The sequence below is a fragment of the Cimex lectularius genome, unplaced genomic scaffold (genome assembly GCF_000648675.2).
Source record: "Cimex lectularius strain Harlan isolate CLEC.00 unplaced genomic scaffold, Clec_2.1 scaffold226, whole genome shotgun sequence".
NCBI classification, from domain to species: Eukaryota; Metazoa; Arthropoda; class Insecta; order Hemiptera; family Cimicidae; genus Cimex; species Cimex lectularius.
Window position 1 is genome coordinate 1,315,811 of NW_019392846.1, and position 11,775 is coordinate 1,327,585.

At 34.6% G+C, this 11,775-nt stretch overlaps 1 protein-coding gene across 2 annotated transcripts; it reads right to left on the reverse strand.

The window, feature by feature from the left end:
- Window positions 1–1,455: 1,455 nt before the first annotated feature.
- Window positions 1,456–10,996, reverse strand: LOC106666997 (protein FAM122A). Of its 2 annotated transcripts, none has more exons than XM_014394581.2 (5): window positions 10,522–10,832; window positions 3,406–3,649; window positions 3,175–3,344; window positions 2,982–3,107; window positions 1,456–2,390 (listed from the first exon to the last, which is right to left on the reverse strand). In XM_014394581.2, exons 1-5 carry the CDS (start codon window positions 10,653–10,655, stop codon window positions 2,282–2,284), a joined length of 783 nt encoding a protein of 260 aa, XP_014250067.1. In that variant the 5' UTR covers window positions 10,656–10,832; the 3' UTR covers window positions 1,456–2,281. The 2 variants fall into 2 exon arrangements, with proteins under 2 accessions (XP_014250067.1, XP_014250069.1); XM_014394583.2 differs by having other exon boundaries at window positions 1,462–2,390; window positions 2,982–3,104; window positions 10,522–10,996.
- Window positions 10,997–11,775: the final 779 nt, after the last annotated feature.

Sequence of the window (11,775 nt, forward strand, 5' to 3'; positions counted from 1 at the left end):
GGAGGAATATCGAGTACTCTAGGGTAAGTGTGACATCTTAAGAGGAAAAGAAAGTTATTAGAGAGAATCTTCTAGCTTTCAAAAATTATAAAACAATCCAAACACTTTTTTTCAAAATTAAAGATCTCACACCAATAACAAATAAATCTGACGTAATCTACAAGATCAACTGTTTAAACTGTCCAGCAACTTACATCGGTCTTACATCCCAATATCTGGACAAGAGAGTAAAGCAACACATCTATGATTGCAAAAAACCCAAGCAAAATCCTACAGCACTCGCTACCCACCATTTTGAACACCAACACAATTTCGACTTCAAAAATCCAAAATATTAAATACATAACAAAACAAACATAAACATAATTTCTTAGAAATAGTTTATATCAACAGAGTTAAACACAGCATCAATTACAGAACAGATACATGTACACTCAGTCGCAGCTACGCCAATATCATTAATCAAATTCAATATAGATAACATACATATATCATTACATTACATTCCACAATCAAATATTTTTCACATAGTCTAATTGTCCAGCAATTTAGCTTTCCTTTTCCTATTTATCCCTTTCTATATAATCCTGAAAGGATAATCTGACCGAACCATTACCAACGTTTTTTTCCCTTCGTCGGCTCTTTTCACCTCAAAGAAGCCGACGCCTTATTCAAAAATGTCTTTTCTATACCGACTTCCTTCCCCACCCCTTCAAAATCCAACGTATATAAACATAAAACAGCAAAATCTCACTGGCACTCTCAACACGACACGCAAGAATGACACAATTACACAGAAGACAAACACTTTGAGTGAGTAGAAATACTTTGATTGAATATAAAAAATATATTTTGCATTGTATAAATTCACTTTTCCACATCCTAAATGTATTTGTTAAATGTAAACAATGTTTGTAAATCCCAGGCCCTGAAGATGATCTCAATAAAGATCGAAACGTTGGCACGATAAAGAAAATGTTTTTCTGAAACCTACATCACACCAGACCGCATTTCACGATTTCTGAATAATTAGAGAGAATAGAATGGGTGCCCCAATATTGAGAATTCTTGGGTGAATGTGTGACATTTGCATAGTAAAACGAAGTAATTAGCAAGAATGGAATAGGTTCAACCCCACCCTGAGAAATATCGTACTCTAGAAGAGTGAGGGATCAGACTTCTAGGTCTGTGGTGATTGTAGTTCACAATCTGATGTACAAATGAGAGGCTATCATTTTTGGATGGACTAAGTTTTTATATAAAAGCAGAGTCAGTAATATTATGCTCAAATGGCTGCATGTTGAAAAATATGGGTTTAAGATCAGAAAAAGAAGTAAAAAGGCAGAGCGATGACCTCAGCTGTTTGTCAACCCTTTATTATTATTAGAAGTGGTTCACATAGTAAATTAATTAAAATTGACTCAGTTCAAGGGAAGAATGAGTAGGTATAAAAAATCAAGATTCATGTACTTTTTTATTTGTAATTAAATAAAAACTAATTTGTCAGTCACAGTAGGTTAAAAGCTAAGAGGAACTTGCTTATTTGTGTAATTTAATTTATATTGCAATTTACATTTCATGATTGTTTTTTATTACTTCGGCTTTTATAATTAGATTCACTATACATAATATATACAAATCGCTGATGTAACAAACGTTAAGGTCTGTATCGCAGTATTTAATAGGGAACTATGAAAATGTGATGACATTAAAAGAGAAAAGTGCATTTCTCATTTAATAATTAAATTACATGGAAGACAGTATTACATGGAATTATATAAAAAAACAAAGATTTAATAATGATTCAGTATGAAAGGTGTTTTTTTTCCATTAGATTGAAGGGACCTATTAAAGTAAAATATTGTCAAAAAATTCGAGCGAAATTGGGTAGATAAAAGTTAAGAATAATTATTATTTCAAATGTAGGTTTTTTTAATGTAAATTGAACATTACAAAAGTACTGAACTAACTACAAATTAAAGTTTATGATACTGAACGTTGTATGTAATCAATTTATTTGCATACAAAAGAAAACAAAATTTTTAAATTAACAGATGAAAATGGTAAACATGAATTTAAATAAAGATCTAGAACATGCATTTCCGTAAACTTAACCTGTTTTGGCAACAATCGAGGAAATTTATTCATTAAAAGAAAAAAAAACATGGATTACATTATACAAAACAGATGGGGTTGGAGCATAGATAACAGGAGAGATTATTCATGGTATTTACAAAATTATAAAAGACTAGAGATAAATTGAAGCTGACTTGGCAACATGTTAGTCTGGAGTGCCGCCACCCCCAGACTGGGCACAAGCTGTTTCCTGGTTCGTTTGGATCTTGTCAAAACATTTAGTGCCCCTGCTGGGAATATCAACAGGCTCAAACCTACAACAAAAACAATTTATAATATTTACATAGTACTTTGGTGTAATAATCTAGTTCTTTGAACCATAACTGGTACATTTAAATAAAACCCTGTACATTTAAATATTTTGAAATATGGGATCTGTAGCATGAAGAATATGTAGTTTGGTTGTTATGGACCAATTTTGGTCTGCCTATCCTCACTGATTTGGTTGTCAAATGCTTTTTGGCATTTTACATTTTCTGTGTAAACACTTTTAGTAGTAAAACGCTGACACATGTCTGACAGACCAACAAATGATGTAAAACAATTTGAAAAGTCTACTGGGTGCTGAATTTGACCTTAGACTTCATTTTTAATTTTTTAAATCGACGAACTGATCAGGTCTTCTTCAATGTATCGTGAACAATTTGCTTGCCAATTCTGAACTCAGTGGATATTTTTTTCAGGCTTTTCACATGAGTTATTATTAATATTTTTTTACTGTTGTTAATGCAACACATTTTCTTGCAAAAGAAAAAACTACTAGCACGCACACCCTGGGTTAATTGAATCCCAAAGACTACTGAACCTCGATTCTACTGTATTTACAAGCTTTGTTCTTTATTTACCTTGCTTGCTGAATAATTAAACTGCTAAATCTTTTTGCTGGAGGTTCATTTTCTTCTAGTTCAAATTTTCTTTTTACAGAATTGCCAAGAGAAGATGGCTTCAATCCGATAGGACTTTGACTCCTTCTGAAATACAATAGTGTTACATATGCTGATTATTTAAATTATAAAATTAAATAATCCGGAAATTTACCTAAATTTACTAGTTGGACTTGGTGTAAGGCTAGTTTTAAATGTTGTAAAATGCCTTAAAGGCGTTGTAGGTGAAGGAGTTGATCTTAAAGGTGGTGTGCAGCCAGCACTAGCTATAGAGAGGTTAAGCGGATCTACTTTTCCAGTTTTTGAATTATTGCCTTCTTCATTCTAAAAGAGAAAAAAAAATATATAAAAGGTTTTGTAAATAATTTTATATAGATACTCTTACCTTATTTGGTTCGGTAACGAGTGTCAGGTCTTCCCAAGATTGAGACATAGCCATGGCGGAGTTAAGCTCCCGTTCGTGGGCAGCTTCTCTCCCGAGGACATCCACACTCTCTTCTCTCCTTAGCTGGTTCACCCTGTGAGTCATTTTCGGCGACGAAGGTCCAGATAAAGGGGTGCAACTGGTGCTGAACCGTCTTGTCCGAACAACTCCAGAAGGACATATTGTAGACATTGCAATTGGTTCTCTGTAAAAAAATACAAAATCAAAAAATATATCTTAAGGTGTGGTGATTAGTGACCGTTAATCGATATTTATTTAGAAAAAAATTTATTTAGATAATTCCCACACCAATAACAAATAAATCTGACATAATCTACAAGATCAACTGTTTAAACTGTCCGGCAACTTACATTGGTCTTACATCCCAATATCTGGACAAGAGAGTAAAGTAACATATCTAAGATTGCAAAAAACCTAAGCAAAATCCTACAGCACTCGCTACCCACCATCTTGAACACCAACACAATTTCGACTTCAAAAATCCAAAAGTATTATACACAGAACAAAACAAGCATAAATGTAATTTCTTAGAAATGGTTTATATCAACAGAGATAAACACAGCATCAATTACAGAACAGATACATGTAAACTCAGTCGCAGCTATGCCAATATCATTAATCAAATTCAGTACAGATAACATACCTATATCATCACATTACATTCCACACATCAAATATTTTTCACATAGTCTAATTTCCCAACAATTTAGCTTTCCTTTTCCTATTTATCCCTTTCTATATAATCCTGAAAGGATAATCTGGCCGAACCATTACAACACATTTTTTCCCTTCGGCGGCTCTTTTCACATCAAAGAAGCCGACGCCTTATACAAAAATGTCTTTTCTACACCAACTTCCTTTCCCTCCCATTCAAAATTCAACGCATATGAATATAAAATAGCAAAATCTCACTGGCACTCTCGACACGACATGCAAGAATGGCACAATTACACAGAAGACAAACACTTTGAGTGAGTAGAAATACTTTGATTGAATATATAAAAAATATATTTTGCATTGTATAAATTCACTTTTTTCCACATCCTAATGTAATTGTTATATGTAAACAATGTTTGTAAATCCCAGGCCCTGAAGATGATCTCAATAAAGATCAAAACGTTGGCACGATAAAGAAAACATTTTTCTGAAACCTACATCACACCAGACCGCATCTCACAATTTCTAAATAAATATATTTTAAGGACTAAAGGATGTTTTATACATTTCTAATAATTTTTACATTATATCTTACACTTCCTAAAAATTTTACATCCCAAACAACAATTTTTACTAGTTTCTACATGAAAAAAGAGGATTTTGTCTAATAGCCCTTCAAAATGAAGAAAATAATATTTAGAAAAAGCCTATGAACTCTTAGTAGCAGTGTTATCATAGTTTCTGCCAAAAACAAAATGTTTTCAATGTTATTCGTACTTCGGCCTGTTCCAGAAAGCATGTTATTGACCCAGAGCATAATTCTCTACATCTAATAATTATCCATTTTATAGAATTCAAAAACAAAATGTAGTTTATCAACTGGTGCTCTTAGTTGCTTATTTTAATTAATTATACGTTTTATATAAGGACTTAACTGAGATGAAAAATGGTAAAATTGAAAATATGACGAAAAAAAGAAGGAAAATTCAAAAGGTTGTAGGTTGAGATGAGGAATGTAGGAGTGGATCAAAGTCACTATAGCCCAAGTAGTAAAGCAGCGGCGTATTGAGCCAAAGGTTCGAATCCTGCTCGTCACACTAGCTTTTGCATCTCCACCAAGACCTAGATAAAAAGTATAATTAATTAATATAACAGATTATTATGAAGTTATTATACAGGGTAATCAGCTACTTGTACGACTAATTGTTTGTTTCTACACCTCCAATGTAACAAAAAAAGTTAGTTCGAACCATGATCCGATTCTCAACCCTTTTGCAGATATTCAACATTTTATGTTTTTTTCAACCAACTACGGTTTTCATTTTCATCATAAATCTCCTCATAGGTCTTGAACTTGCCAGAATATAAATTACAGATGGAAAAAAACTCATGAAAATTTCTGCACTAATTTTGTAATAATAAAAAACAAAATCCGTTGTACGTCTTTAAATAAGCATGGCCACAAGGAAATAAATTCTAACTACAATTATATATAAAATGATGGAATACCAGCAGTTTTGCTACTTGCGGACTTTCAGCCACAATTAAGGAAAACTTGGTAGTTAGATTATTTTTTTTCAAAGGCAAAAACCATAGAGTATGGTAAGTTGTAAACGATTTGACCCCTTAGGAAACTTGCCTGATGTTAAAGTATCATTGCAAATTTGATATTTCCAAGCAATTCTACCAAAATTTTGCAGAGTTTGCCAAGAAATAAGGGTTTTGAATGTGAGCTGTACTTCTGATATTGTTCCAGCTGGTCCTGAGCTTTATTCTCGACAGCTTATTTGTTGTTTTAGCAAAATACCTTTCATCTTTATAAATATATATAGTGCAAGACCTGGCATCATGGTCATTATTGAAAAATAGCTTTATCTATAAATGTCAATGTTATTACTAATTTCGAAAATTAACCAATGTATGAGAAGATTGTGGTGACAAATTAATTTTGCTTAAAATGAATAATTAATTTGATCCTACCAGAAAAGAACAAGGACGTTCCAATGCTGGGAACTCCGATCCTCAATCAGATGCCCTTACTTATTTATTCAAGACTTCATACCAGGGCTATATGCTATCACTCATAATGTTTTAAAAGTAAAACTTCAAACACCAATAAGTCACTATCTTAAAAAATTTGATTTCCAGAACTTCATCTAATATTATTAGATCCTCACATGTAAGATGCCCAAAGCCAAACCAAGTGTGAATATTTATACAAATTTTATCTAAATTCCAAGAGAAAAGTTTTGAACAATACTAACAAACATAACTAGTGTACCAAAGTCAAGTGCCTCAACCTTAGGTTTACCGATAGAAGAGGGTTTGTATGTTTAGTATGTATACTGAGATTTATTCTACAGTAAAATTCTTCAATAAAGATCAAGCAATTCTGCAACAGGAAATTTTTTTGGGGACTTAATGCACCTGCTTATAACCTTAATCTAACTAATCAGATCCATGTGCTTTTTACTTTTTTTTACCAATAAAAAGACATGGTGTCGTGGGCACAGAAGTACATTACTTTTTTTTTATGCTGAGCACAAAAAAGAAAAAAAAACGTAATATACTTCTGTGCCCACGACACCATGTCTTTTTATTTCCCCATTAAGGTTTAAGTAAGATATATAAAAATTTTCAATTTTTGGGCATTTGTTTTTTCATGTTTTAATTGTTGTTTTTATATCATAATAAAACAAGCCCTGAAGATGAGAGTATAAAAACTGTCGAAAGCTCGGTGAAAACCGAAAGGAAGTTTTTCTCTGTGTTGACCTCTTCCGTAGACCCTCTGAAAAAACTTCAAAAATTTTTGTGTTTCTGAATCAAAAATGCCCCCGAAATCCATCTTTTCAATAAAACAAGTAAAAAGGGCATGGGTCTGATTAGCTCAAACATATCCTAAATGAAGTAATAAATAAATAAAATTAAAATTAAACTAAATAAAATAAAAAAAACAGCCCAGAAAAAAAAGAAGAAAGATGTTTGTTGATGATATCATCTCCTTCAAAAACTCTAGCAACCAAGAGTTTTGCCCAAAATCAGATATTTTTAAGCGATTTGCACCTTGAAATGTCCCAGCAGGATACAGGATTGATCTTGAGCTTTATTATTATTTATTTTTTTAATTGTGTTAACATTTCATCAAATTCAATGTATGTCTTAGTAAATAGGTGTTTTAATTTATTTAAATTTATCTGGACTTGTTGCTACTTATCACAGCTCAGACCGACACTTATCTAGTTATACATACAAATGAAATTAAATCTCCCTAAATTGTGTTAAGGGAAAATCCCAAAAGGGTGGATGAACGTTGAGATATGTGTCAGCATTTTCTGTCAGACTGGGTGATACTGCAAAATCAGGTCTCTTTTATAAGGGTGCAGTGCATGTACTGGCATTATGGTTGTTTGCTAGTGCCTTTAGTGGACAAGACATAGGGTGGAGAAACCTAACTGGAACAAACTAGTCTTGCCTCTCCATGCTTATATCCCTGATGCCAAGCCGAATAAGAAAAAAAAGGTGAATGGTTATTAATTCCGATGCACTTCAGCATTTCACCATCTTCAGTGTATTTGTGTGATTCTGTGAAATCCAGTGTCAAATGGTCGTGAGAGGTGCATGTTTGGCATTGTTTTTTTGTCAGTGCCTTTAGTGGATAAGACATAGGGTAAAGAAATCTAACTGGGACAAGTCAGTGTCTTGCCTCTCCCTGCTTACAACCCTGATGCCAAGCCAAATAAGGAAAAAAGTGGATGGATGTTAATTGAGATGCAATTCACCATCTTTAATGTGTCTATGTAATTCTGAAAAATCAAGTCACTTTGTCTCTTTTATAAGGTTGTGAAGGGTGGGGTCATGGACTGGCATTATGTTTGTTTGTCAGCGCCTTTAGTGGATAAGACATAGAGCACAGAAGTCTAACTGGAACAAGCCAGTCTTGCCTCCCCCTGCTTATAACACTGATTCCAAGCCAGTGTTTTCTATTCATGTTGTTATAATTTTATGTGCTTATTGTGTTAAGGAAAAATCAAAAAAGGATGGATGGATGTTAATTCAAACATATTTCAGCATTTTGCCCTCTTCAGTGTATTTGTGTGATTTTGTGAAATCAAGGTCTTTTAAATGGTCGGGTGGTGCGAGATGTATGTGCTGGCATTATGTTTGTTTGTCAGTGCCTTTAGTGGATAAGACCATCGATATAGAAATCTTACTGGAACAAGCCGGTGTATTGCCTCTCCTTGCTTATAACTTTATCTTCAGAGTATTTGTGTGATTCTGTGAAATCAAGTGTCAAATGGTCATGAGAGGTGGGGGTGCACACGCCTCACCCTCCTTATAATCCTGATGCCAAGCCAAATAAGGAAAAAATGTGGATGGATGTTAATTCAGATGCATCTCAGCATTTCATCATTTTCAATGTGTCTGTGTGATTCTGCAAACTGAAGTATCTATTATAAGGTTGTGAAGAATGCGATGCATTTTTTGGTTTTATGTTTGTTTGTCAGTGCCTTTAGTAGATAATATACAGGTTGGAGAAATCTAACTGGAGCAAGCCAGCCTTACCTCTGGCTCTCCCTGCTTATAACCCAGATGCCAAACCAGTGTTTTCTAGTTGTTGTTATTTCAGATGCATTTCGTTTTCTTCAGTTATTTGTGTGATTCTGTGAAATCAAGTGTCAATGGTCGTGAAAGGTGGGGGTGCACACGCCTCACCCTGCTTATACCCCTAATGCCAAGCCAAATAAGGGAAAAAAATCTCGATGGATGTTAATTTCACCATCGTCGATCTCAGCATTTTACCATTTTCAATGTGTCTGTGATTCTGCAAAATCAAGTCTCTTTTATAAGGTTTTGAAGAATAAGATGCATTTTTTGGCTTTTTGTTTGTTTGTCAGTGCCTTTAGTGGATAAGATACAGGGTGGAGAAATCTAACTGGGACAAACCAGTCTTACCTCTGGCTCTCCCTGCTTATAACCCTGATGCCAAACCAGTATTTTCTAGTCACGTTGTTATAATTTTATGTGCTTACTGTGTTAAGGTAAAATCATAAAAGGGTGGATGTTAATTCAGATGCATTTCGTTATCTTCAGTTATTTATGTGATTCTGTGAAATCAAGTGTCAAATGGTTGTGAGAGGTGGGGGTGCACACGCCTCACCCTGCTTATAACCCTGATGCCAAGCCAAACAAGGAAAAAATGTGGATGGAATTCAGACGCATCTCAGCATTTCACCATTTTCAATGTGTCTGTGTTATTCTGCAAAATCAAGTCTCTTTTATAAGGTTGAGAAAAATACTATACATTTTTTGGTTTTATGTTTGTTTGTCAGTGCCTTTAGTGGATAAGATACAGAGTGGAGAAATCTAACCGGAACAAGCCAGTCTTACCTCTGGCTCTCCCTGCTTATAACCCTGATGCCAAATCAGTGTTTTCTAATCATGTTGTTATAATTTTATGTGCTTATTGTGTTAAAAGGTTGGATGTTAATTCAGATGCATTTTGTTATCTTCAGTTATTTGTGTGATTTTGTGAAATCAAGTGTCAAATGGTCGTGAAAGGTGGGGGTGCACACGCCTAACCCTGCTTATAACCCTGATGCCAAGCTAAATAAGGGAAAAAATGTGGATGGATGTTAATTCAGACGCATCTAAGCATTTCACCATTTTCAATGTATCTGTGTGATTCTGCAAAATCAAGTCTCTTTTATAAGGTGCATTTTTGGCTTTATGTTTGTCTGTCAGTGCCTTTAGTGGATAAGATATAGGGTGGAGAACTCTAACTGGGACAAGCCATTCTTACCTCTGGCTCTCCCCCCTTATCACCCTGATGCCAAACCAGTGTTTTCTAAGCAAATTGTTATAATTTTATGTGCTTATTGTGTTAAGGTAAAATCATAAAAGGGTGGATGTTAATTCAGATGCATTTCGTTATCTTCGGTTATTTGTATGATTCTGTGAAATCAAGTGACAAATGGTCGTGAGAGATGGGGGTCATGTGTTAGCATTACATTTGTCAATACTTTAAACGGCCCCTGTGTAGGAATCCAACTGGGACGAGTCAGTGCCTTGCCTCTCCCTGCTTATAACCCCGATACTAAGCCAGTACTATCTATCCATGTACTAGTCGTTTTATATGCTTTTTGCATTTAGGAAAAATCGGAATAGGTCGGACACACGTTTCTTCCCACATTTTAGGATGAATTTCTGTCCGAGGTCTTAAAATTGAGGGGCCGGCGTTGTGAAAACGACTGCGATCCCTGTAGAAACGCTAAGCACCAACGCTAAAGTGCACAATTTTTAAGTCTGAGCTTTAAGAAGGAAAAAAACCTTTTAATCCATCTCGTCTGTAGGGTACTGGGTTACCCCGAGAGTCGTTCGTCTAGGCGAGAATTGGCTTACCTATTGGTCGGATGGCTCTGGGGGCTCTGCGAGGACGGCGAATTGTTCAATTCGTTGATCATAGGCGCACTCGAGGATCGTTTCAGAACCAGAGGATTATCAACATCCATTTTCATGCTCGCACCCGATGCCATCTCGAATCGGCCGGGTGAGGTCGAAAATACATCACAAGTCGAAAAGCCGAGCGACGACGGGGCGGGGAGGCGACGTCCGAGCTGCTTCGCTCTTTCCTGCTTATCCGTCCCAAAGTGCAACTGACGAGACCTGCTCGCTTCGGGAAGGCTGCTGCCTCCGACAAAAAAAGACCTGCTGATCTTCTACTCGGTGAGAGTCCGACTCGGCTCGGACTGGCCTTTGTTGAAACTTCTCCCGTCGAAAGCGGACAAATGATGCCATACGTTTCTCCCATGCTAAAGTATTTTCCCCTCTTTTTTCTCTCTTTTATAATTTCAAAATATTTACTCTTCTTCTATTTAGCAAAAAGTTCGTTAATTAAAAAAAATTGGAAACAAGTCTTGTAATTTTGGGCAAACTATTAAAAAAACACACACCTTGCCCAAAAATAGTAAATTTCGAATAACTAAATAGTTCAAAAAGCTGGTATTGTTAACTATACAAAGCAATTAAATATACAAAAATTGTATATTGTGACTATTAGCTAAAAAAATTGTCTAATAAAGTGATAACATGTATATTGACATAATTAAATACATATTATTATTCAGAAATCGTGAGATGCGGTCTGGTGTGATGTAGGTTTCATAAAAACATTTTCTTTATTGTGCCAACGTTTCGATCTTTAATGAGATCATCTTCAGGGCCTGGGATTTACAAACATTGTTTAAATTTAACAAAAACATGTAGGATGTGGAAAAAAGTTAATTTATACAATGCAAAAAAATGTTTTGTTTTTTTTCAATCAAAATATTTCTACTCCTATTCCTCTATGTTTTTGTTAAATTTAAACAATGTAAATCCCAGGCCCTGAAGATGATCTCTGAAGACCGAAACGTTGGCACGATAAGAAAATGTTTTTATGAAACCTACATCACACCAGACCGCATCTCACGATTTCTGAATAATCATCGACTAACGGTCACTAATCACCACACAAATAAATATTATATAAAAATCCATTAGATTTGTAATCATTTGAATATATAGGCTGATATACTAAATTTCAAAAATACATAACATATCCATAGGTCAATGTTGGACAAAAATGTGTTATTTATCGACAGGTTGTAATTTTAT